Raw genomic sequence first — 26,903 nt, forward strand, 5'->3', positions numbered from 1 at the left:
AGTCCACGCCTATAGCACAGATGGTGAGCTTGAGAAATCTTCTGTTCTTTGGAAAGAAGTAGCTTCTTTATCTGACCTATCAGACAAAACAAATTTGTCTTAAAAAGACCAAATTTGATGCATGTGTTCAGGATTTAGGGGCTGTTAAAAACGCATCTTCTATTAACAAAATTTTCATCATCTGTTTGGGGCAAGTAAAGGAGGTGCTGTTATGTCAAAAAGACAATATATTTAACATTTTTCCTTCTGCTGTTCTGGGATGTGCAACAGAAGACAACTCCAGAACATTAGTTCAATTTGGTGCCCCTGCAAGAATATTTTAGAGAATCTTATTTCACCATAGTTATAGCAATGGTAAAGTGTAGTCTCCTTCCCCCACACAAAGGGGAGACAAGTTACAGTACTCAGTGTAGTTATGTTCCAAAGTCATAAAATATTTTGGGGTTATTGAGCTGATCCCTATATCTTGAGTATTATCATGTCAGAAGTCAGGAGAGGGTCTTTGAAAAGTTTCTGTTATGACAAGTCAAAAGGCTTGACTGTCATCATGCCCTCATTCTACTATAAAACTGGGTTTTTTTCTGAGTCTAGAGAAGAAAAATAACACAGGATTTTTTCCACACTGTTTCCAGTAATTATTGTATTTGGATTTACCTCATGGTTTTCATGTGGTTTTGCCTTATTTATATGATCTTCTGAAAAAGTTATGCTGTGTCAGATATATTTAATATAATATATTTAATACACCTAGGATGTCTTAATACACCATTCTTCAAGGTGCAGATAGAGAGCTGTGAATCTGCTGGGAAGTTTTAGGCATCCCAATGGTGCCACTACTTCTATTACTAATGCTTCCAGTTGCATGATGCTTCTCCCATTCAATCTGGGGTTGTCTTCCTTTCTGAAAGTGTTTCCTCTACTATTTCTAATTCCAGCAATTCACCATGGAATACATTTTGTCTGTGATACCAGCCTGGATTTTTATTTTTTCCTTATCCACAGACCTACAAAACTCCTGTCTCCATATGTGTAGTAAAACTTCCTTTTGAAAATTATCTAGGAATAAAGGTTGGTGGCTCTCTGCCAAATTGTGGCCCAGGTCTTTTGAATGAAGACAAAAGTGAAGACAATTTAAAATGTATATTCAGCGCAGTGTAACTGCTGCCACACTACACTTTCCTGAGATTTTATTGCCATCTCTTTTATTTGTTTCTCTTTGTTTGTAATGTTTTTTTCCAGTTCTTCAGATTAGCATGACAGAGCACTTAGCATGGTAGTATCTAAATGAGATCTTCAGATCCTGAAGCATACTTAGAGATTTTTGTAGCAAGTCTCCTCTGAGGGGGCAGATGTCAAATTGTGTCATGCAAGGCAGCTTGTTGCAAGCTGGATGTCTTTCAGAGACTGTTTTTGTGAGTCAGACTGTCTGCTACTGCTTTCCTCCACAAGTGGAGTTTCTTACAAATCCTTGAAAACAGTGGATTTCTCCCAAGCATCTAGTTAACCTGCAAAAGGATTTCAGCACTTCAAAAGGCCAAAATTTTGTTTCAAGGAAGGGCCAGAATATGTCTACCATGACATTCCCCAGTCATTACACTACATGCATTGCACAAATCCTGTAAGATTTGCCCCTGGCTGCACAGCAAATCTTTGTTTTGTCTGCTTCCTGAAGAGAATAATAACTTCAGGAGAAAAAAGAAATCCTTCCTGAAAAATGTCAGGAAATCTAGTTTGATATGACCCAGCTGGTTTCTTTCATCAAGTGATGTATATGCACTGGCCATGATATATCATTATAATGCCTCATTTCTGAATCTGATGAGTGAATATCTAAACAGCTAGTGAGAAATGGCTGAGTGTTGGCAGGCCAGAAAAAGGAAGCCTGCTTTGCTTTCTGCAACACACCTAATGCCTACTTGTTAATTTTTTTCTATGTTGTCCCCATGTGGACAACAATGATGGATATTCCTTTTCTTCTGTCACACCTGAAGGAAGGGTTGCCATTCTGAGGGACCTGGACAAACTCAAGAAGTGGGGCCATGGGCATGTCATGAGGTTTATCAGGGTCAAGTGCAAGGTGCTGCACCTGGGTCAGGGCAACCCTGGTATCAACACAGGCTGGGGATGGAGAGATGGAGAGGAGCCCTGCTGAGAAGGACTTGGGGTGAGATGAGAGGTGGGCGTGAGCCAGCAATGTGAACTCACAGCCCAGAGAACCAGCTGTGTCGTGGGCTGCATCCAAAGCAGCGAGGGCAGCAGGGTGAAGAAGGGGATTGCTCTGCTCTGCTGTGCTCTGGTGAGGCCCCACCTGCAGTGCTGTGTGCAGCTCTGGGATCCCCAGCACAGGAAGAACTGAGACCTGTGGGAGCAGTGCAGAGGAGGGACACCGAGATGATCACAGGGACAGAGCACTTCTCCTGTGAAGACAGTGTGAGAGAACTGAAATTGTTCAGCTTGGACAAGAGAAGGCTTAGGGGTGATCCAACTGGAGCCTTCCAGTACCTGAAGGGAGCCTACAAGACAAAAAGAGACTTTTTACAATATCATGCAGTGACAGGACAAGAAGGAATGGATTCAAACTGAAAGAGTAACTTTAGATTAGATATTAGGAAGCAGTTCTTTACTGTGAGGTTTATGAGGCACTGGATCAGGCTGCCCAGGGCAAATGTGGATGCTGGAACCCTGGGGATGTTCAAGGCCAGGCTGGAAGAAGCTCTGAGCAACATGGTCTAATGGAAGGTGTCCCTGTCCATGGTAGGGGGTTGGAACTACATTATCTTTAAGGTTCCTTCCAACCGAAATAATTCTATGATCTTTCCTAGTCAACTAAGTGGAATGAGAGGCAAAGAATATCACCCTGCACAAAGATCACAACCCTCCTAAAAGAAGGAGAAATAAATCTTTGCCTTCAGAAGGTACCACTTGGTATTCCTTGGTTTAAGTTAACAGTAGCAGCATAAACCAGCATAGGGGACAGAGTTTCTGCCTGGAAGTTGTTCACTAAATTTGCAGGATGTAGGAAACCAGTAATGGGGGGGATGGAGGAGGAGGAGAGGAGTGGTTTGCCATAAACCACAGCTGTAAAGAAACCATTATTGATTACCAGATAGAAAGATCCTTATCCCTAAATGTATTTTTCTTTAAATCATAGGCTGATAGTGGAAAGGGCCCAGCTGCTTGGTTGAACGCCTTCAGACCACCTCTGTATCTTTCTAAGAAACCTAGCCCTATATAAGGGTGTTATAAAGCAGCCAAGTAACAGATCTTTAATCTTGGAAATTGGTCTTTCCTGGAAACACACTGTGACATCTGAAGTGCTGTACCTTATTCTTTCTGTAATTATGGGCATGAGTGGCATCTCAAATGCATTACTGTCATTTCGAGAATGGCAACCATCAGCTAATAGTTTTTATTTGCTGTATTTCTTGTTGATACACCAGAATTCATTTCTAAGACAATCTATTTCATAATGAGTAAACTGTCTCATCTCTTCTGTGTTGACTTGTTGCATGATAAATGATCTTGCATTTGTATCTGAATGCAAATATCTGATCTATCTTCAAGAGAGGACAAGAGACACTTGAGCTTTGTTGTTTCCATCTGTCACTTCTGGAACTGCGTAAGAAATTAACCAAGATTTAAATTAATTCCCTGTATGCAAAACAAAATACTGGTAAAGCAGAGATCTGAAAGTCCAGGTGTTCTTTTACTAAACATAGTAATTTTATACAGCTTTTGACCAATATTTTCTACTGATTTTGAATGTAAAAATAATAGATGTTATTTTTAAAGAATTAGAAGGCATATTTGCATCCTTGCAGTATATCCAAATTGCTGCTGTTACTCTAAACCACAATTAATGTAGATTATAGGCAGCCAGTAAGACCACAAAGTAGTATAGTTTTTCAAGTGTGTAGATACCACGCTTTTGACTCCATATGTATGGAAAACTGTATTGTCATGATTGACTTCATTGCCTTTCAATCACCTATTAGAGAAGATGAGCCAGTACTACTGAGATGCTCTTTTGTATGCCACTAGAAACACTTGTAGTGGGCAAAAAGCCTTTTCTGCACAGTGGAGCTGGCTCTAGAGCTGCATTCTGGTCACTGTGATACTCAGCCTGCCCTGCATTGGACATGAGATCATATTGAAGACATCTGCTTCCTAAGACATTGCAATGGATCCCCTTCATGGGATGGCATTTACAAAGAGACCTGAGCCAGATCTCCTGTATATTTGCTCTGGTAAGGACATTCTAGTCACAGATAAGGAAAGCTTCAGAGCAGCACAGAAAGATGAGAAAGGTATCTGTGAACTGAGAAAATGAAAATTTGATAGCTACAACAGAGAGATACAAGGCATCCCAGGACCCAGCAGAACAGAGGGGTGATGTCTCCAGAGGAGTGGACAGGTATATTTGTCTTTTATTACATTTGGGCACAGTCCGTCTTTCTGACTGAGTGTGTTGATGTCTGTTGGTTATATGGAAAGGTGAAACACCAAGCAGCATATCCCAGTTCACACAGTGGTAACAGGAATGGGCTTTTTGTAAGTGCAGTGGATTGCTAGAGACCATCCAATTCAAAGTGCAGGGAACAAAGACTCATTTAGTCTGCAAAGACCATTCTTTGCTGAGGTATAAGTGTATGTTCTGTACCCACTGAAGCAGTGTTCCTCTCAGAGCTCCACAGTGCACTACAGCCTGAAAAACAAGGTGTTCAGGTCTAGGCCTTTTGCATACTATAATAGTTTGACACAGAGAAACAGGGACTGCACACACAATTGTTTGGTCATCTGTATAGGATCTGCCTTATGGCTCTGCAGAATAGGTTTTTTTCACTCTTTCTAACCATTGATCTTTGTTAAAGAGACAAACTGTGCTTGGATTGTTTTCATCAGCTTTTGTTTGTTTCTGGAAACAACAAAAGGGAACTGTTGAGGGATGTATTCAGTGCTGGCAGTGAAGATCCCACTTTTTCTTTCCCATTGTCTTCTTCAATTTGCTAGCTAGTAACAGCACCGTAACTGCCCTCTGCCTTCTCACTCAAGTGCCCTGAATCATTTTGGTACACTTGTGCCCAGAAGTGTATTCAATCTGTTACTAAGTCCCATGTAGCTCGTATAATTTGTTGCTGAATTATAGCTAAAGCATCCCTGGAAAAGTTACTTTAGTTTTAAGAAAATGAATTCAGAGCCTGTCTCGCAAATCTAATTCTCAAATGTTGCTATGGAAAAGGAAGGCTGAACAGAAAAGCAGCAACTGAAATGTGCTGGATTTCAAAAATTACTGTTCCCACGAGTGTACCTGTGTCTATACAGGACTCTTCACCCCTGATTTTCCATTGCCATTTTGTCTCCTTTGCCAAGAGGCTAAAGGCTTGGCCCTTTGCTTTCACTGAGGAGCAGCAGTGAACAAGGGCTAGTAAGACAGTCCCATCTCAAGGGGCTGCCGGGGTTAATCTGTGTATGGTTCCCAAGTGCCATGCAGAACTTTGAGTGTGCAAGTGTTCTAGCTCAAACCCTTTGCAGCTCCCCCTCCTTGCTCCCCTGTTTATCAGCACAGAAGCCCTTCAGTTGGATGGGGAGCAAAGCCAGCTCAGGGCTCAGGAGGAACAATGACCAAAGAACAGACTGCAGCTTGTAAACCAAAACCTCCCTTGAGGTTGCTACTAAAGGAGACCAGAGAGAATTCCTATGCCAACAGGCATTTGGATTTCTCCCACATACAAATTCTCTTGTAGCTAGTAGATTTCTGGCCTATCAGCATGGTGGTGTAGTGACAATGCATTTATTTACTCCCTCCCTGGGCAGGTGGCAGAGAAGCCTGGGCATGGAGAGGTGCACAGGGCACAGCAGGACTGATAGAGCTTTCATTGTCACACTAATCACACATGTCAGGGAGCCCCAGAGAGAAGGAAAGGATAAAGCACTGGAGAGTGCCTCTATCAAGGCAAATGTGCCCTGGCCAAAATGGCACACAGGTTGGCAGGCTGCCTCCACTGACCCACCCTTGCTAACCTCTTTCCAGCTGGTGATGGTTCAGGAAGGGCTGTTTATAGTTTATTAAAGACATTGGAGTTTACACAGTTTGGCAGCCTCACATGAGCTATATGGAAGCAGTTGTGAAGGGCTTGATGGAAGAGCTGGATTCTGAGCTGACCGTGGAGAGCCCTGGCTGCAAGTGATTAACCAGCTAGGTGTCATTTTATACTCAGTTGCTGGAGACCAGGAATTGGGAGGAGACAGGGAGGAACCTCTGTGGTCTCTAGAACATGACCTTTAAGTAGCTGTGTTTTGACAGTCAGAGACAGCCTCTGAGTCTCATGTGGCATTCAGCATGAGATTTTTACCTCTGGGAGTGTCTATGGCTGCAAAATCCTATTTAAAGGACCACATTGGTTTCTTGCCTGGGCAGCATCTGTAATCTTTTTTATGAGCATCAGATCTGTACATGAGAGGAAGGGTGTGTTATTTACCTGGGTGTACAGGTCTCTACTGGTAGACATATATACCTTCAAATGGACATAGGACATTTGTCAGCTGTGGCAACTGCATTGCCCTGGATATTTAGACAGTATTGCTGAAAGTGTTTTATGTTTGAGGGGAGCTTTATATGACTCTTTCAAAAGCAGATGCCAGCAGTGATGTCTGAAGGACTAGGTTGGAACAGGGCACATTTACACCAGGTACAGTTTGAGGGTAATAAGAAATTTCCATTTTGGGATTTTCTTGCTGACCTAAATTCTATCTCTTCTTTTGAAGAAACATTTTGGAAAGGGTAAAAGTTTTAGACTGAGTATGCCACAGCAATAGCAGTTTAAAACCAGCAAATCAATCATCTAACCCCGCAACAAAAAACTTACTTGTGAAAAAAAATGCATCTCCCCCCACCCCCCAAATATTTATTTTTTACAAAGTTTTTGAGATTACTATTTTTTAAGTCTTGGCAGGTGAGACCAAGTTCAGGTCATCATGCTGAACAGGTGCAGAACACCCCAAAGCACCTCAGAAACCACAAGTGACAGGAGGTCCTCAGGGTGTATCAGATCACAAATTAATAGGCCCAGTATTCAGGTACCCAGAGATACTCCTGCCCTGACCCTGAAACCATCTCTTAGAAACTCCAGGAAGGTAAAAGAGCTGAATGGAGACATCAGTCTCTCTGAAAATGGACTGAGCACCCTCTTTCCTTGTATTTACCCACCCTTGGTAGGCTGACTGGGAGCCTTGCAGTTTGCGTTTGGAACCCAATAGCCAGGATCCTATCAACTGAACTTAGAGGTTTTGGCAGACACAGTTTCAGTTGCAGGACTCCTGGAGCGCACCTCTGAGGAACAAAAGTCTTAAGTGTATCTCTGAGCACTTCTTCTCTTAGCAGCTTCCCTGCTTGGTGCATTTTCCTTCTCTAAGGAAACCTTCAAAAATTCCTCCTACAGGGAAAACCTTTAATACTTCAGGCTAATGGGGAGGGCTGAGGTCTTAAGATAGCTAAAGCAAGAATAGAAAACATCTCCCCTTTTCCATACTCCCTTTCACTTGCTTTCTCATTCTCTTGCTTTCCCATTCTCTTGCTTTCCCATCTCAACCACCCAGCATTCAAATACACAGCAGTTCTTCCACGTTATCCTTTTCTTCCGCACCAGCTGTCCAGGCATTTTGGAGAGTGTGGCCTTTGTGTCACCAAAGTACTTCCTAGAAGGAACATTACACTGCCAAGACGACCAAGGAGTGTTCCAGAAGAAATCCCCAAGGGCTGCCAGACTCTCAAGGTTTGGCACTTGGCCCTCAACATGCGTAGTCTCTGACCCCCAGTTCTCTTTGTGTTAGCCTGGGAGCAGGAGAGTGGGTGCTGACAGTTTTTTCCTTGGCTTTGGGTGGGCCAGGGGCCTTTCAGCTGCACTTGCAGGATTTCACCACCATGTTGGAGAGCTGCTCCACTTTGGGGGTCCTCCCAACATAGTACAAGATAGTGAGTGGCTCCAGGTCTTGGGGAACACAGCAGGGCGAAGCAGATGCCTCAGGGTTCAGCGTGTTGTATAAACCCAGCACCTGCAGGAACAAAGTAAATGTCATGACAAGGTCAGGAATACATTTAAGTTGGTTGAGGACAGGAAGGGGCTGCCAAGGCAACAAGTCTCTAGGTGTTTGCACTGTGCTCATCAGAGGGTATTTCCCTGAGATGAGTAATACTCCCCTGTCACTTCCTGATCATGGTCTGCTTCTAAAGGCTCTCACCTGCCCTGGCCTGACTCTTAAAAGTTCTTTATTGTTGGTTTTTTTTCTAATTGTAATACCCTTGCTCTCTGTGACTGATGCCTAAGGGTTGAAGGACTGCAAGTAGTCGTGTCCTTTCATCTCTAATTTGGTACAGCAGTGTGTCACAATTTTTGCTTTTAACAAGGTTGGGTGTAACCAGCCTGGGGCCATGCTGTCTTGGATTCTATTAAAGAAACCAGAAGAAAGAATATCCATGCTGCTTATTTCAACTAACATCTCCAGATAGCACTGGATGGATGCCAGTCCTCTTAAGTATCCACAATTCCCTCCCAGCTTTGAACTGTCTGATGCCTTCTCCCTCCACTCCATCCTCCAAGTCATTACACTACAATACTGGAGCCAGGACAGTGTCCTGTGGGACCCCACTGGATTCTTCCTCCCAGCTGGCCCCAGCCCACAGATGACTGTACACTCCAGCCATGTAACCACTACAGAACAGTTGCCACATTTCTTGCCAGAGGTGACCACTTCTCAGCGGTGAGCATGATCTCACCTGCACTAGTGTGGTCTCTTCAGTGCTTATCTGGTATAAATGACAGGGTCTGGCACATTGTATTTTAACTACTTTACAGTCTTTGGGGATGAGAGGTGATAAAGACACATCCCTTTCTATTATCCAGATCCCTGTAATAATCACTGTTGTGGTACTCTGTGGGATCCTAAGCAAAGCACCCCTGGCTGTCCACAGGGTATCACGTGCTCTGGGGCCACTACTCAACAGCCAGTTAAACAGACTGGGGAGAAGCTTTCTTTTCATCGTCTTGCCTAAGTGGTGCTGGCGAGCTGTCAGCAGCTGTATTGTTCTAAAGTTTTCTTTGATCACTTCACTGACCTTAACGCTTGCTCATTTCCTTTCTTGCTTAAGATCATTAGGAGTCATTCTAAAGTCTCCTGTCTCTCATACTGATTCAGTCCAGTTACCTTCTAGAGAGCTTCTCAGGACAACCAGATGGTAAAGCTATATGCCCATTACCCTTTCAAAGCTGTTCATTCCCTTGCTTTGTCTTGTGCTTATTGCCCAGCATCTGTTCACTTCTTCATTCCCACAGATCAGCTGTTCCCACTGATATTAGTCCTTGAGCTTCAGTGAACCTTACTGCTATGCACACTGTCAAGCTGTCAAGAAAATGTTAGTATCTTTTCTGAAATACCTAGTTATTTTTCTTTACCTAGTTATTTTTCTTCAGCTGAATCTGCTTTTTCCAGTAGCTTTTTTAGTGAAATCTGAAGTTAATTTGCTAGTGAGCTGTTGCATTATCTGGATTGCTGCCTTTTGTCTTTTGTGGGCAGAAGAAGCAGAGGATTTTCCTCCATCCTTTCCTGCTTCAGCAGTGGACTATCTGATCCTTAATCTGTCTTTTCTTCTTCATATTTTTCCATATCTGTGCTATTCTATTACTTTTATTTTCTTCTGCTCTAGCCAGGCTCAGACTGTATTCTTCTCAAAGACTGACCAGAGGTTATGCCTAAGTTACCTAAAGACATTTGCTTTCTGCCAAGTTTTCACTCAAAAATCTCACTGCCTAGTAGCTTCCTCCCTGCTGTAGGTCAGGTAGGATTTATGCAGCTGCAAAGAATACCTGTGAGAAAGGAGACCTTACTGAATGGCTGTGTTCACTTCTGGCAATGGACCTGGATTTCCCTGCACTTTTGAGCTACAGCTGCCCCTTTGGAGCAGATGGCAGGCACATGCCATTGCACAACAGTTTTTCAAGACAACCTGGCACAGAGTGTTGAAAAATCCTCTGTCCAGTGCAAATTGCAGAAGTTTAGGAAGAAAATAATTACCAGAACCGATGTTTGATGTGAACAATTCAGTTAATGCTATGGCCACTGCCACCCTGAAACCATCAGTCCTGCTGTTTCACATCTTATCCATGAGACAACAGCATCTTTCTCCTCAAGATTTGCCTGAAAGCAGACTTAGTACTGACTCAAAAGCAAGTGCATTTTCCCTGCTGAACCACCTAGGCTTTTTTCTGCCATTTGCTTGGAATGTTTTTCATGAATATTATCTGAACTACTTATGCTGCTTTGAGGAGACTGGATATTGATCAGACTTAGGGAGGAAGGGGCAATCACAGCCCTGGCAGGATCATATACTGAGTGTACCGTGCTGTGAGTGGTGTCTGCGCTGCGAAGGTACGGACAAGGGCCTGAACAGAAGTTAGCAAAGTAGCCCTTAGGCTCGTGGACCCATTTCCAGCCAAGGTCCTGTCGGAAGTCAATGTACAGGGGACGCACGCAGCAGTTCTCCTCCAGGTTCCTGAAACACAGCAGTGAAACACAGTCTGAAGGGGGCCCCTGCATGCAGCTGCGAGATGCAGCCTCCTGAGCAGAAGGACTCGTGCCAGCAGTGCTGGTGGGATGTGGTGGCTGCGTGTGCCAGGAGCAGCACAGCCGGGCCCTGCTGGTGCTGCTGCCAGGCGACCTTCCCACCCTTCCCACCCAGCTGCTGCAGCAACCGGCACGGGGCTGCTGCGGGGCCCCGCCCGGCCTGCCTTCCTGGAAGGTGCTTGCGGGTCTCTTTGAACCAGTGGCTCTGCCAGGAGCACACAGCACCTCTGCCGAACTGGCCAGTGGCCCTTCTGGCACCATGGTGACCACACCCCCCTTTGGGGGCTCTGCCTTTTCCAGTGGCATGGACTCTCACCAGGCTGGCCCACCTCAGGGACAGGATCCAAGCAGGTTTCTCATTTACCGGAAACAGTAGTTGGTATCCAGGGCCCGTTTCTTTCTCTGGCTTCCCAACACAGGGCTCTCCAGTCGATGTGGGGGTAACATCATCAAGATGAGGTGGGGATTATGCAAGTCCTTCTGCTTCTTCAGGCGTCCCAAGTCCCCACGGCCATAGTCATCGTCACTGTCAATGCCTTCAGAAAAAAAGGATGCACAAAGAAGAAATCAGCATGGAAGTGGAGGATGTAACAAGACCTTTCAATACATTTAACACTCTCATGTTTGCTCTTGAACCAGGTTCAGAGACCATGTCTACCATGTCTACTTCTTCCCTCTCAGAGACCCCTTTATTCCTAGTGAATTTGACTGTGGCAGGGCTGAAATAGAGGCTTATGGGCCACCTGTTTTACCATTTGCAAACTGCTGGTGGGGCCATTAATCCATCCCACTCACTCCTGGCTTGAGTCCCAGGACAGGCAGGAAGATGAATGGTTTAAAGAAGATGTCAGATAATTGGCACTCTGCAGAACAGCCTCAGAAATGGAGCCTGTGGGGGCCAGTGGCTGCTGCCCAGGGCTGCAAGCCAGGAGGTTCCTAGTTCTTAGGCCAGCCAAGCCACTGACTCTCTGAGCCACCTCACACAGGATGCCTAACTTCCTTGTGTTTCAGTCACCCTAACTGGAAAGCAGAGCCTCTGTGGAAATCTGAGAAGGCATCAAGTTGAACTTCCCAGAGAGATGCTGAAATATAAAATTACTCCTTTCTGCAGATGCCCATGCAAACCCACCCAGCCTGCCCTTGCTTCTTTTTGTAATCTGTGGATATACCCATATAATGAACCCACAAACCCAGATGTGTATGTTTTAAGACAAATGTTACACAATGTAAAGTGCTTGAATACACAAAGCAAGACCTCATTTTTTCCTTTATATGCTTGAGGCTTTCCCTTCCCCAACAGCCTCCCCTAACCCAGTTCTTTATCACCTTTGAACTTGATCTCCAGCACTTCATGCAAATTCTCCAAGATGTCCCCATTGGGCTGAAAAGTATGGCACGGACAGTGTATGCTAATTTCCAGGCCAAGGTTGGACTCTGCAAAGAAGATGACTCTGTGAGAAACAGTCTTTCTCAGCTGGGACAGCTCCTGGCATGAGGAAGTTTTAAGGAAGTTTTACACATGCTGTGCTAACTCCTAGACAATGGGTTGGTCTCCGAGTCAGGGACGTTATCACAGTTGTGGAACAGACACTGTGTTGGGAAGAACAGGAAGAAAAATACACTAGCTTCACCTTTGCCAAAAGCCTTGTTCTTGCTAAGCAAGAGAACTTTCTGGAGAGGTAAGAAGGGTGCTTCTTGTTACTTTTTTTGGCTTTTTGTTACTTTTTTTTTTTCAGCATCCAAAAATATTTGTGAGCTTCAAGGAGCTTCCCTGGGAAAACAGGTATTTTGAAAGAGCTGACTTTTGGTCTCTTAAATCAGTTTTGCCATCCTCAGTATGTATTATCTGGCTCCTGCTTAGTGTCTGAAGGAGAAATCTGAAAATAAGCAAGTTGGATATGGACAAGTAATTTTACTGGAAGCATTTTTCTCAGCAGCTGCAACCTCCTGTTTTGTTGAACTGCTAGCAGTCTAAGTCACACAGACTTTCCAGAGGCAAATCTACTTTCATAATAACTTCCTGGACCGGTCATGCTGTGTGGGCCTGACTACAGGAACATAAGACTCTTATGAAAGCTCCTTTTTTATGTTGTGCCATGAATTAAAACATCTGGCTTCCTGGGGCATTGACAAGGTGCCTAGCACCCTTTTTCCTCAGCACTATATATACTCTGTGATGTCCTGTCAGCTAGTGTGCCTGCCCAGAGCTTGCTGCAGTTCCAGCTCTGAACTTCAGCCATCAGGACACAACTTAGATTGCTTGAAATAGGAGGAGCCTGCAAGCTCACAGCTTACCCTTCCAGGGAGTAGCTGCTTGCCAGTACCTGCATTCCAGCCTTCAGTGGCACCTAGCTTCTATCTGTGGGGCCCATCCAGCTGTGAGTCACGATGCCTTATGCTCCAGCTGTGAATGGGGCCAGTGTTCTTGCTGGGAACTGCCCTGTAACTATCTGTTGGGCTGTGTAGAGGTAGCAGAGGTGTGTTCTCTGCAGCGTTAAAGCCTCCATCTGTCTAGGTGTGTCAGCCTCTGGTATTTCCTCACCTTTATACCTGACAAGCTGTACACAGCTAAATAAACCAGGATCCTTGCTGCTTTTTCCCACACTACATTTGCTCTAATTCACATGAAAATTTAAGCAACACATTTGTCATTTTCTATGATCATTTAGACAAGCAGAGGGGTCCCCTCTGGGCTTAGTTGTAAAGAATTTCCTCCAGGGAATGAATCCTAGTTCTGACTCAGCCCACAGAGCTACATGATGGGGCCTCCAGGAAAGAGCCAAGAATCTGGCAAATATCACGCATTGAGAAAGCTCTCTGGAGGAAGGCTTATTCTCAGACTGAAATAACCTGTTCTCTCTCTGAACCAAGCTCCTGCAACAAGGGGAGCAGAAAGATACTTCTGTGCACATTGATCCCTATTTCTATGGATGCCTTGACACCCAGTCCAGTTAAGAGCCCTACCTCTGTGCAGAAGCCACTCACGCACGGTCTCGGTGACATCAAAGGACAGCCACTCAGGGGAGCCCCGTGTCTGCACATTCCTGCCACTGAGGTACCGCTGCTTTGCTATGTGCTCATCTGGCCGAAGGATCTGTGTCAGAAGGAGTGGTAGAAAAAATCAACCAGTGCTGTACAGAAGGAAGGGATAGTCTTCAGTCTTTTTTTCTCCCACAGCTTGTTAAAAACTAATTTAGAAGGTTGGTCTTGGCAGGTGAGACACCAGGAACACCCTGGGTCAGGTGAGAAGGACATGCTTCACAACCAGCTGGAACTCCAGAGGTCATCTACACAATGCTTATTTCTGTGTCCTAAGCAGCCCACCTCTCTCAATTCAGAATTGTTTTGGAGCACACATATAGAGGCAGAAGCACACGACAGTTTATTTAATGGATGGATTTGGTTTTGCATACACCTGTGGAATATGGATCTAGATTTCAGACTAGAACCACCAGTGGTAAATACAGCATCTTGCCACAAGTCACCAGCCCAGGAAGCCAATTTACTGAGTTCTCACTGTGGTATTTTCAGGTGTCCTACGCTCTTCAACTTTTGTCCAAACACACCAGGGCTGTTCAAGTTTGGAGACCTCTGCCTCTGCTCTGACATCTCTTCCCACTTCCAGACAAACAACCCCAGCACATTCAAGGTGTTCCTTCCTGCAGACCCCAGGCTGACTCCACAGACCCCTTAACCAATGGAGAAGCTCTGAGATCACCTCCTTGCCAGTTGTGTCATCACCTCCTGTGTAAGTTGTGTGGTGGAGAACTGCTCTGACCTTTGATGCTGGATTCCAGGAAGTCCTCAAGAACTATCACCGAAAGACAGTTTTAGCCGCACTCTTACGGAAAAGTGGACAGACGTGAGCCTGCCAGGAGTGTGCTGCTAAGCAGGGATGCTAATCTGTATCATTACATGTTTCAGTTCAGCCTATTACCACTTCTAAGCCTGAACCAGACCTTATTCTGTCAGTCCCTAGGTTCAAAGGAAACTCCAGATAAGTATCTGGATTAACAGGTGGCCTGAATTGTATTTCTGGGGAGCTGCTGCTGAAAGGAACATTGAAAGCAAGCACTGTTTTTCTAGCAAATCAGTGACAACACAGAGAGCTCCATCCATTGGATTAGCACCAACTGTACTACAACAGTCAAAGGAATAAAACTGCCAAGGATCCTACACATGATATGACAGAAGGGTCAGAGCTGCTCCACAGATGAGAGGCTTCCCTTCCAAGTGAGAAAAGGGCACCATCACATGGTAAAAGGAAAGGAAGATGACTGTATCACTCCATACGGTGGAAGAAGCCTGGGTTACAGCATGCACTTTCTTCTCTCTTATGGCTCTGCACATACCAGTTGAGACAACCATTAAGGAATCAAGCTATTCTGGGCTCAGACATTGGGGAAGGATAAGAATACTCACCTGGAAGAGCTCAATGCGCTGCTCACTGCGTTTGGAGCTTGGGTTGGGCACGCGCAGCACACGAAACTCAGCCCGGAATAGGTTGGTGCTGTTCTTCTCTGCTGACGACACATTAAAACGGAACACATTGGAGGTGACACCTTTTGGACAAATGCCCAGCTCATCTAGGAGAAAGAAAATGTAGAAACACTGAGAACCACATCTCTAAGAAGCAAGATCTCAAATAAATATTGTTTGAGAAAGAGCTTTCCAGTAGAGGCTTGTCATTCAAACATCTTGCCATCTGTTAAGCATGGCTATCTAGCTCAAGCTAACACAGGAAGAATTAACTCGAATTTGGTCTATGTTGCAACATTTTGCAGACACTCCCACTTAATACCATCATAATGTCAATGCCACAAGATGAAGAATCAGTAGAGATCAACCACAGTATGTTTATTATTATGTCTTCTAACTCTGCTCATCAAATGTTGCTGATACTCATGAGTTGGCTGCAACCAAAATGACAACCCAAGCCCAGGCAATGGGACACCCTCACTTGCAGTTAGTGGGGCCTATTCCCAACAGCTAGGATGCTGCTGTTCTGCTCATGGTGGAGACATGAAGCCACATAGGAAGTGACCCCATTGCTGCTGAATCTTGACATTGCCTCCTAGGATGGAAGCCACTCAGTGTCAAAAAACACAAAGGATGAGGTGTCAAATACTCTTTAGGGCAGTGATTATCCAATCTGTACTGAAAAAACTAGGGTTTAAAATTGGTTCTCACTCATGAACTGGAGAAGGAATTCATGATTAGTACTGGGCCTGTGAAGATCACACACATGGGTGGGAAACAATACAGCAATTTTCTGCTTTTATGTGTGCCTGCTGAACAGAAAAACCCATTTCACAGATGCCTCAAAAGAGAGGAGGTAAAACCTTTAAGGTCCAAAACAGAGTCCTCCAGAGCAAGTAACACTCTTGTCAAAGGGGCCATTTTGGTCTCATGGAAGTCTTTGATGTTGCTGTCGTTTCTCTCCTATTGACCTTGTTAGCCTTCAAAGCTCTAGCATCATGAAAGCTTCCTGGAGACAAGACACAGCAGCTTTGTTCTATGTCCACATGCAGGTTTGTTTGCAGCCCTGCAGAGCCTCTCAGATGACTTCTGACTGTTGTCCAGTGCTGATATTTAAGTTGCTTCTAAACAGAAAGGAAAACTATCACCTGTTCCCAGACATGGTTCCAGCCTGTGACAAATAGGCTAGAAGCCCTAGCTGGAACAACCCTCAAATTACATTCCTGAAGTCCTGCAGGGCCCTCTTTTGATCCCATCATCACTATCTCCCCTGAGAAACAGCTTCTGAAAATGGGACAGCGTGAAACAGCACCTGAGTGCAGAGGTTCACCTCCCATGCCAAATTCTGATTTCAGCAATGCTGATGTACACTCATATCAATGGAGATGAAGGTCTTCCTCTTGTGCTACACACAAATTCAGCAAGCAGTGCCCTGCCAGTTTTCAAGGATGTGTTTTTAGGGTGCTGAAATTTTACTCAATAAGCTAATGACCAGATGCTGACATTGGGCTTTAATTGGAGGAGTTTTTGTCATTAGTACTACTGAACAGAACAGCATTCCCACACGAGAAAGTCTCTAGCTGTTAGTGAAGAGGTGGCTGTTCACGAATCCCAAGAGACCAGACCTCACTGCAGGCACGAGCTGGCCTAGTCAGCCCAAACCCCTGCAACACACAGGATACCCCCAGCCCCACACAAACGCCTACTGGGGGACTCCACCCCAAGGTTTCATGCTGCAGAAAAGCCCAGCAAAAACCCAAGTTCTCATTAAGTGCCCAAAGACATCCTCCTAGCTGAAGTCTAACACTGATTACTGTTTTGTGTCCTAGACTCAGGCAGATACTATGTTTCAATAGCCCCTGAAGCTGCTTTGCACGCCTAGCCCTATTAATAGTGCTGTTAACAGCCTGCCCTTTCATTTCAGACCTGACTGCCTGGCCGTAAGGGGTGTCCCAATTATCATCAGAAATGCCTTTTTGCATCAGACCAGTGGTCAGTCTAGCTTAGTATGTTTCCAGCAGCAGTGCTTTATATGAATCTGCTGAATCTTTTTAGAATCTGCAAATATGGTCCTACAGCACACAGCTGATGAGAGACAACTAATGTGTTACCATCTCCTTAATGTTTTTGGCTAAATAAGACAGCCATGATGGTAAGACATTACATCCATTGAACTTCACCTGCTGTGAAAGAAAGCCACGTTGCTTTCTACCTAATTCACCATCAAGGTGCTGGTCTTGGGAGACCTTCCCAGTGAAAAGAGTAATAGCTCTTTTCCCTTCCCTAAAAGTTTCATGTTCCCTTTGTCCCCTGGGAACAAGCCCTCTGTGATGCAGAAATTGAGCTGTGTTTTGTGTTTCATTCTAAGCCCTGTGAGGCTGGAGCCAGTTTCTCATAGCATGGGGTTCAGGATAGAGGTCTCACTCCCAGAAAACTTGACAGCAAAGTACTTTTTTGCATGAGGGCACAAGCAAAGAGAGCAAGGGGATTTTTCAGCTAATTTGGTCCAGGCCCAGCTGAGGTGTGTTAATCACACTGGAATCCAGACCTGTTCACCACCAGCACAGAACAAAGCCTGGAAGCAATATCCCTGCAAGCTCTCCCAGTCCACAACTCTCAGTGGCAGTAACCAAGCCTGGAGACCAGGAATCTGTGACACCCTGTGCACCCATGCCAGGCTATGTCTGGTATGACATATCCTCACAACTGGACCCTGCTGTTACTGTGGAGTCGACAGCCCAGAGCTGTTCACTGCACCAATGATGAGACCAGTAGGCTCTTTGTATGGATAATTTGATGGATAGGTTCTTTTGGGAGCTTCCACCTTCCCACACTGCTCTATACATACATTTGATGTATGATAATTTGTGTGGATAGGTTCTTTTGGGAGCTTCCACCTTCCCACACTGCTCTAAGTGAGGTGCATCCTCACCACATGCTGCTGGATCCAGCAGAAACAGCTCTTTCTGGCAAGCCCTGGGAAGGCAGTTCAAGTTTGATGAGAGGGAAGGGTAGGCTGGCTGTGAGCAGGTATTGCCTCACTCTGTATTATACCCCTGAATCACCAAGGTGTTTCATGCCAAACCTGCATAACTTTAGAGAAAAAAAGTTGATCCATCTGGAATTCTGCAGGTGGCAGCTTTGGAGGGAATAGATGCTTGGCTCTAGTGATCCATGACTTTAATTGCCTTGTCTCTCAGGCTGCCTTGGAAAATGGCATCTGTTTTTCGTTCAGGAAGCTAAGCAAAAAGCTGTTTGCAGGACAGTTGCAGACACTTCCTAAGCTTGAACATAACCAAGTCAGTGGTTAAGGGGGTCTGATCCGCCTGAGTTTTATGAGATCCCTGAAGTGAATGGCTGGTCAAAAGTGAGATATTCTCTGAAAGAAAATAATTTTTAATTCAGGCAGTGTACCTGACAGGCACAGGGGAAAAGACCATTCCATGAGTCATCAGGCAGCTCAAAGAAGGGATGGAGAACTTGGCTCTCCCCCCTGCTATTTTTGCTCCTCAGCTCTCCTCACATTTGCGCCTTGCATCTTTGAAAGAGATGGGTTCTCTGAGCCAATATGCCATTTGAGTAATAGTCTGGAGCTAGAACAGTTTGTGTGAGTGTGCACACATTTCAGACTTCTCTGTATCACTGCAGTTCCTTCAATGGAGTAGTCCTCCCCTTCTCCCCCAGGAGACTGGCTTTGGCTCAGAGCATGCTCTTAGATCACCACCTGGCACAGTGACAGAGTCATGGGAAAGTTGAACACCAGCCACTTCTGAAGATGTGGGGCCAAATTCAGCCATGGTGTAGAGCAATGAAACTCCCCAGATTTCAAAAAGTGTCTCTCTTGCCACCATGATCTGTCTGGAGCTAGTCTCCCCCAGTGTGACCAGATTACAAAGTTCCCTCTTTCTCTGGGTGGTGGCATCTACATTGCCTGCTCTCAGAAATTTAATCTCAGTACTGCTTGGTCTTTTGAACCCAGTGTCCTATGGGGACATGGGACAGGCTCATTCATTTCCACAGGAATTTTCCCAAAGCCACAATCCCCGCTCATCACTCTTTTTCAAGCACTGTTTCTTCATTCCACTTTCCTCTCAATTTTAGCCAAATCCACACCCCTAACTTCATTTGCCACTATTGTGCTTTGGGTTTTCCCCATTTCCTTCCCCCAAAATTGCTATTGCATAGTGTGGCTATTTTGCAGACACTTGGTTTTCCCATATATGTTTATAATTTCACAAATGACATTTCAGTAGGTCAAAAATGCTGAAATACAGGTGATCTTTGCCCTTTCTGTTCCTTGAATCTCAGTGTCTCCTGAGCTAAGAGCTAATCATATAACCATATGGAATGCAGTCTGCAAGAGATTAAGTAAAATTTGTTGCATTACCACATTGTAGCTTATTCCAGCTCATCATATGTCAAGATTAACATAAACCTGGCAGAGTAACTGCATTCTGAGACTGCCTGCACCAAGTCACAGCTCCTCCCAGAACTGCTGGTGTTCAAATCTGATCCCCAGGACAGCACAACATCACAGAACACACTGGATAGTGGTATGACTGCATCTTCCAATTCCAAGGAATCCTAAACAAACCAAAATGACTGCTTGTGCCTACATGTGCTCAGCATCTGCAGTCTGCTTTGGGTTCATGTCTGCTCAGTTTCTATGTATCTGCTCAGCTTCTGCACCTGAATCTGTTTAGTGTCTACATCTGGGCCTGCTCATCATCTGCTCCACACCTGCTCAACATCTGTCACGTTTCCTCAGTGCTTGGGTTCCCTTGGGGGTCCCTTTGGCATCACTGTCTGCTTTACACCTGCTCATCCCTGTTGTCTTCTGCTTGCTCCCTGAACGCTCACACTATCTGACACTTTGATCAGTGTCCTCCAAGCAGCAGTCTCTTCGGCAAATGCCTCTCCGCCTTCTCTGCTGCCGGCGCGGGTGCTGCACGGACCGGACAGTTGCCTGTATCTCTGCGGCAGGCGCTGGAGCTCCAGCAGGGAGGAGGCTGTCTACCTGCTGTCGCCCAAACACCAGACCTGCGCCGTCTGGCAGCCCGGTGCTCAGCATTCACCCGCCACCCGCACGGCTTCCCCTCCCCGCCTTGTCCTGATGTCAAGGCTCTAGGCACGGGCTTGGCTCGCCGCTGCCGGCCGGGGCCTGGGCAGATGCCGCTCCCGGACCCCGCCAGCCGCCGTCCCCGCTGCCGGCCGAGCCCCGAGCCGTCCTGCCGCCGGTCCGAGCGCCCCCCGCCCCGCGGCTCCCGCTCACCTCCGCACCCGAGCGCGGCCAGGCGGAGACGCGGCCCCCGCCCGCCTCCGCCCCGCCGGGGAAGCGGCCCCTTCAGCGGGGCCCGGCGCCCCTCGGCCCCGGCTGGCCGCCCCTCCCCCGCCATCCCGGGCAGTCCGCCCCGCGGGCGCGGCACCCCGGCCGGCACGGGGAGCCCCGCACTTACTGTGCTCGGGGAGGCCCTGGATCATGTCAAATTTATGAATCTCTTTGGCATAGTATTCGGACTCGGTGTTGTCCTGAGAGCAGCTCTCTTCCTTCTCCTCCTCCATCTCCTCCAGCAGCTCCCGAGTGCTGTTATAGAGGGCCAGGATCTGGTAGGGCACATGGGCCGGCCCCACGGTTTCCGGGGGACTGGTGAGCCGCAGCTTGCTCAGGATCTGCCCTCGGATGGCCTCTACCCTCTTCTTCTTGATGTGGTCCAGGTCCAAGGTGGTGCAGGAGGACAGCGAGAGGCTCACGGTAGCGAAGCTCAGCAGGGAGAGCAGTACCAGAGCCCTTTGCACGTACATCTTCATGTGTGAGGGGGCGGCAGCGGGGCCCTCCGGGAGAGACCCTCGAGCGACGGCGAGAGGGCGCGGGGGATCGGGCGGTGTGCTGGCGGCAGCCTCGCCAGAACCCGCAGGCTGAGGCTTGGCGAGGAGGTGCATGAACTCACTGCGCCGTGCGCGACTCAGGACTTCCAGGAAGAGCTGGCAGCGCTCCGCAAGGAGAAGCGGCAGGCGCCGTGCCTCGCCGGGCCGCGCTCCTTCCCCATGCGCCGCCCCGCGCCCCGCGGAGCAGGGGGCGCCCCGCCGCGCCGCGCCGCCGCACGTGTCAGCGGCCCGCGCCGCCCCGCCGCCGCGGGGGGAGCGCCGCGCCCGCCCCTCTCGCTGCACCATTCATGCCCCCGCCGGGCCCCGCGCCCTACATCGCCCGGTGGTGCCCGGCCCTCGGCGCCCGGGAGCGCGGCACCGCGGCGCTGCTCGCCCGGCCGGGAGCGCTGCCGCCGGGCCGTCCGCCGCGCCCGTGGGTTCCGCTGGCCGCCGTGCCCCGGTCCGTGCACCCCCACCGCTCCACACCGGCCCGCCCGCGCACACTGCCGCTCCCCCGGCCCCGACGCTGAAATTTTATACCTCCCTCCCATGACGTCCCCGGGACGGGGCTCGGGCGGGGGAGGGAGCTCCAAGCCCGGCCTTCGGCCGCGCCAGCCCCGCGGTAATGGCTCCAGCAGCCGCACAGCCCCCGCCGCTCCCCCCTCCGCGCCCCCGCCGCCCCCCGCGCCCGCCGGGGCCGCCTCGCCCCGCGCCCCGCGGGCCCCTCGGCGCGGGCCGGCCCCGCGCGCCCTCCGACGTGGCCGCCGCACCGCCCCGGCCGCGGCGCGCGGGCGCCCCCTGCCGGCGCCACTGGCGCGGCGGCGGGCGGGCCCTTCGCGGTGGTCCGGGCGGTGCGGGAAGGCCCCTCCCGCTTCCAGCTGCGAAATCGCATTAAAAGCCGCTAAAAATACCCCGAATATTTTCCTGATGTGGTTTCTTTCCGAGGGAGGGGCCAAGCGGCGGGGTTCGGCCGCCGCGCTGCGGACGGGGGGCTGCGGCGGGACTGGCGGCCCCGCGGCCGAAGCACGGTGGCGGCAGGGTCGGGCGATGCCCCTCGGCCCTGAAGACAGGTGGCAGCGAGAGCTGTGGGGGTGCCCGGTCACGGCGGCTCTCGGTGCGGTCAAGGGGCTGCGTCGGGCATCCGCTGCCCTCGGAGGGGGCCAGGACCACAGGCGGGAAAAAAACACCGGCCGTGGACGGGGTTACAATTCCTAACCCGGGCCTATTCGGGTCTCTCTCCCGGGGCGTGCCCTCACCACGGCCACTCGCCCCACCGGCTCCCGCCTCAGTGCCGCGGGCTGGGCCCGTGCCTGCTGCCCCGAAGACCAGAGAGAGGTTCCCGGTCCGTGGAGCGAGCGAGAGCCTTCTCTTGGCATCACCTGGACCCTGCCCCCAGCACGCAGCCCTTGTCCCGGCGCCAGCAGAGGGGCGGCCCCTGAGCCAGCGGCTTTGTGCCTTCCCAACCCACGGCAGCCGCTGGCAGCACTGGCTGCGCTGCCGAAGGAACCGGCCAACCCGCTGGGCTGGGGGTGCGCTGGAAAAGTGGGGCAGGGACACCTCCTGCGAGGCTGTGGGCAAGGTGGGATGTGTGCGGGACTCCCAGTGGAAGCAAGTCCTGGATCTGCGTGCTCTGGGAGAGGTGGGGCTCCGGGGGCATGTGGCCCCTTGGAGCGGTGGTGTCCAACAGCGGGCAACAGTGCAGCTGGAGGCACCTGGAAACACCGGGCACAGCTGCAGGGAGCCTTCCCTTACCTGCATGCTCGGGGGCCTTGGGCTGGGAGAGCACTGCACGCTCAGAGGACAGCGGTTCACCCAAGACATGGAGTGTGGAACGGGTTGACAGGAAATCCGCGGGGCAGCTGGGGGTGCTGGATGCCCTGTGAGCCATTTTGTGCAGCTCTGAGGAAACGTAATGGTGAGCTGCTCACTGTTTGCTTGTGCTTTGCTTGGGGAAGAGGAATTAAGAGTTCACTGATGGAGCAGACAAAGATGTAACAAGATCTAGTGGGTCCGAGATGATGTCAGGCAAATTTTGACTTGAAGTAAGATGCAAATTCTGACTGTTGACGTTAACTATCCATGTAATATTATGATGTAGATTGGGATGGATGTTTCTAGAGCTCCCCAGGCACTTCTGAAATGAATTTTGGATGCTTTTCCACACTGGGATCTCCTCTACCCTGCTGCCAGGTTGGAGGTCACACTAAATGCAGTCAAACTGATGGCTTTGGACTACTGTAATCCATTTGCTGCAGTGCCACATGGTGAGTTATTAGTTAAGATGGAGATAAGTACAGAAATTATAAGAAATTACGAGAGTTTCCCAGAGACTGGTTGTGGGCCCAGGTTTTATTAATGATCTTGGCATGCCAAAATGGATGTGCTGATGAAATTGGCTGCTTATCCAAAACTGGAGGTATTGTCGATACAGGGGAGGACTGGGATATCCTGTATGAGGGGGTAGGAAATTTTGAAGGCTAATACAGGAGAAATGGGATGAAATACCATAGTAGAAAATGCAACGTTATGTTGCTAATGGCTGAGATCAGACTTTCCTGTTACAAGCTGGCAGTGGGAGCTTACTGCTTGGAAGTAATAGTGGAGAAGGATGTCGGTGTCCTGCACTGGTTCCATAGTGTTCCAGTATTGGGCCACTCACTTTCTGCTCCAGGTGTTGCTCTGTGGGTTGAAAAGAGGTGGGGAAGCCCCATGGTCTGACACGCACTGGAAGTGATGCTGGTGGCTGTGAGCAGCAGTCATTAACAGGTTGCACATCTTGTTCATGCTGGAATCCAGCTAGGCTGAGGGAGAGCCCAACAGGGCTACTGAACCTGTGAGTATCATAGGAAATATGTCACACTTGGCAGCTCTGGCTGGGGTTTGACAGTCTGAGCTGGGGCTGATGTAACACAGACAGCATCTGTCCTAATGGAGATCAAGAAAGGCAAATGTGTGGGCCTTTGCTGCCTGTCAAAGCCCCTTCCATCTTCCAGAGGGAGGAACATCTTCTTTGAAACTTTGCAATTGTTAGGGGATTTTGTTCTGGAGCCTACAGAAATAAAAATATTTGCAGTTGTTTCCCTCCTCCAAAATCCCTTAGAGATGGGGTAGATACTTGGGAGGTGCATGGATGAAAAAAACCTGCAGAAAAATTAAACAGAGATGCTTGGAGCTGCCAGCATGCTGCTAATATGGAGCAGCAGTCTTTGCTGAGTGCTTCGTTTCCCAGTGGAAGCTTAATGTTTTAATGAATTGGCCCATATCAAAACCGGGAGTCTGGCTGGCTGCCTGATGTGAAGATTGGGTAAGGAAAAAAGTGCAGTGCTGTGTCACTTGTTGCTACTGGAATTGCCCAGCGTCCCATAAATCCAGCTGTCAAAGAGCTGCTTTAGAAAACCTTTTGGCCTTTCTGAATAAGGTGGTCATTGTGCTACCATGTGGGCTTTCCACCATAGCTGTAGCTTTAACTACACGTGTGTGCCTTTGCTTTAAAGGGGGTCTAGGACCAGAAGTGTATGGGAGGGCTCAGCTGTGATTGCTTTCCCAGACTTTCTCATGGATAGGAGGAGCAGACACAAGCTCTATTCATGTCTGCCAGTCAAGGAGAAATCAACAGTAAACAGCACTGTTGGGGGACTCTGTTGGTCCTGTTCTGTGTGATTAGGTTTGTGTTGAAACCAGATGGAGAGAGTCCATGCTTAGATGTGAGAACTTGTCCATGAAAGGAATGCTTGCGTAGTTCTTACTTGCTGTTCAGCTGAGAGGGACTGGCAGCACTGTGATTTACAGTGAGGGCAAAACCAAACAAGTAAGGCAGACTGAGAGCTGAGAATACACCTGAAACTGTACACTGGGAAAGAGAAACCCTGGCACCACAGACCTGAACTGGACAGAAAGCAAGCACTGAAAACAGCTTTGGACAACCACAGCAGCACCAGACATTTGTCCTGGTACCTGGCTCCTTCTTGGTTGGTTGAGCCAATCTAGGCCCAGGGTCAAATGCTGCCTGTGGTGTCACCAGTAGGACAGAGGAGAATTAAACTGTTCAGAAAATGTGACCCCGACACTTAAGGCAAGCAAAATCCACTTTAGCCACAACATGAAATGATGGATGAAAACTCTTTTCCTCCTGTTGCCCTCCTCAAGCAGGCAAAACTGTCAGGGGTAGATGACAAACCCCATTCCAATAAGTGGAGTCCAGAGGGATTCAAGGTAGAACAGATTTTAGGTTTTGTTCTTTCTGCACATCTGCTCTTCTCTCTCATTGAAAAACTCTGAAGGCAGGAGTTAAAATTCTAAAGCAAGGCTCAATTCCCCAAGTCCTTACATGTTTTTTTTCCTGCACATGGACTTCACTCTCCCTCAACTGGTCTGAGACTTCTTTCCCTGGGGTAGGCAGCAAGCAGCACAGAGTATCTGGGAGGGAAATGGGAAGTACAGGTGTACTGTCTGGGATGGGGACCCAGGGGAAGTGTGAGGAGAAGCTTGGAGGGGGAGGGCAGTTCCAAACAAGTGAATGCATCAGTCATGCTGCTTCATAATCTGTCTGTCCAGGATGGCACCTTGGTATGGCTCTACCCTGGCTCTGGAGGATCACCCTGGCAGCTACCTGTGTGGGGGCACAGCTGGCAATGTACTCCTACCGAAGGATTCCTGCCCCAGGGATGCCCTCCTGTTTTAGCAGACATTACTCTGGATGCTGTCATGCTCCTCTTAGGATGCTCTTTTTCTCATCAAGGTCAGCTGTAAGTATTGCAACCCCAGAGCTCCAGTCCTCTCTGTCTCCTGGCATCTGTGCAGCTGTGTTGTTGCAGCAGCTGTTTGGAGGAGTTGGGGAGAATTGGGAAATGCAGGGCCATATTCCCGTGGCCCTGGTGGCGAAGCATGGGGCTAGGTGCACACTGCCCTCTCTACCTCATGAATGCTTGAATCTGTAATTAAAAGAGAAGAACAAAGTATATGGAAGATTATAATTTCATAAAGCCCAGCGAGCCTGGCTTTAAAAAAGGAAAATCATGTCTCACTTACTGAATTCCTTGAACATGTCAAGGTTTGTAGAGGGAGATAATATCTTTTATTAGGCCAATGGATATAGCTGGAAAAAACACACAAGCTTTCAGGCACAGAAACCCTTCTTGTATGTTTTTTTTCCAGATATATCAGTATGGTCTAATAAAAAGTTATTACCTCTGCCCACAAATCTTATTTCACTTAATCCTTAGATTATCACAGCACAACTACTTCAACATGTCAGTAGGAATGGAAAAAAAGGAGAATCATTTGATACAATTTATTTAGATGACTTAAAGTTCCTCAGCCAAACCATGAGCTTCTACAAAAGCTAAGCAGGTATAGAGTGATATCTGGTGCCTTTAGTAAAAGGTGTTCCTGGAAGGCTTAAAAGTTTAGACTCACAGAAACAATTTTTACCATGGCAGTGTTAGCAGTGTAGTTTGTGGTGTGGTACAGTTCCCTATTGTAGCAGCACAGGAAATTATTTAGGCTAATGAGGATGGGTGAAAATCGTGAGAAATGTGAGGTAGCAGAAAAAAATATAGGCAAAGGGACAAAGTACTGGAAAACTGAATGTTAGTTAAACATGTGGAGCTAAACCCAGATCTATTTACAATTAATCTGTACATCTGACCAGCCAAGAAACAGACTGGGGTCGTTTTATACAGCTCAGTGGAAATCTCTGCACAACTCATGGTTGAGAAGGATGTGTGTAATGATCGCTGTGCTTACATTTGATCCTTGGCACTGCCTCTGCCGTGGGCTCTGGGGACTGGCTGCCCCATCTGGAAAGCTGCGTTTGAGAGCCAGCGAGAATTGGGAAGAGCATCGGAAGCCATCAGGAGACTTTGGCAAAAGCCTCTATCAGGAGACAGATCTGTAAGGCCAGGATTTTCTGCCCTAGTGGGAACTTGAAAAGAGTTTTCGGC

General features: G+C 48.1%; 2 protein-coding genes across 2 annotated transcripts; one reads left to right on the plus strand and one right to left on the minus strand.

Annotated features, from left to right (window-relative positions):
* Positions 1-3,687: 3,687 nt before the first annotated feature.
* On the minus strand, positions 3,688-21,608 carry TGFB3 (transforming growth factor beta 3). Its single transcript, XM_063399028.1, has 7 exons — positions 20,553-21,608; positions 15,040-15,203; positions 13,582-13,711; positions 11,944-12,051; positions 10,982-11,153; positions 10,393-10,546; positions 3,688-8,052 (listed from the first exon to the last, which is right to left on the minus strand). Exons 1-7 carry the CDS (start codon positions 21,265-21,267, stop codon positions 7,894-7,896), a joined length of 1,602 nt encoding a protein of 533 aa, XP_063255098.1. The 5' UTR covers positions 21,268-21,608; the 3' UTR covers positions 3,688-7,893.
* Positions 21,270-25,712, plus strand: LOC134551483 (basic proline-rich protein-like). The gene is made up of 4 exons (XM_063399144.1): positions 21,270-21,421; positions 21,907-22,540; positions 23,060-23,225; positions 25,516-25,712. Exons 1-3 carry the CDS (start codon positions 21,270-21,272, stop codon positions 23,102-23,104), a joined length of 831 nt encoding a protein of 276 aa, XP_063255214.1. The 3' UTR covers positions 23,105-23,225; positions 25,516-25,712.
* Positions 25,713-26,903: the final 1,191 nt, after the last annotated feature.

This window comes from Prinia subflava, chromosome 5, assembly GCF_021018805.1.
Source record: "Prinia subflava isolate CZ2003 ecotype Zambia chromosome 5, Cam_Psub_1.2, whole genome shotgun sequence".
NCBI classification, from domain to species: Eukaryota; Metazoa; Chordata; class Aves; order Passeriformes; family Cisticolidae; genus Prinia; species Prinia subflava.

Bases quoted from the DNA above. Each gene is read 5' to 3' on its own strand.
- LOC134551483 (XM_063399144.1), top strand. From the start codon at position 21,270: ATGCCCCCGCCGGGCCCCGCGCCCTACATCGCCCGGTGGTGCCCGGCC. The intron at 21,422-21,906 runs GTCCGTGCACCC...TTTCTTTCCGAG, and splicing joins CCGCTGGCCGCCGTGCCCCG to GGAGGGGCCAAGCGGCGGGG. The intron at 22,541-23,059 runs GTGGGATGTGTG...ATTATGATGTAG, and splicing joins CCTGCGAGGCTGTGGGCAAG to ATTGGGATGGATGTTTCTAG.
- TGFB3 (XM_063399028.1), bottom strand. From the start codon at position 21,267: ATGGTGCAGCGAGAGGGGCGGGCGCGGCGCTCCCCCCGCGGCGGCGGG. The intron at 15,204-20,552 runs GTAAGTGCGGGG...TCTTTCTCCTAG, and splicing joins CCAGGGCCTCCCCGAGCACA to ATGAGCTGGGCATTTGTCCA. The intron at 11,154-11,943 runs GTGATAAAGAAC...TTTTTTCTGAAG, and splicing joins GCTGGAGATCAAGTTCAAAG to GCATTGACAGTGACGATGAC.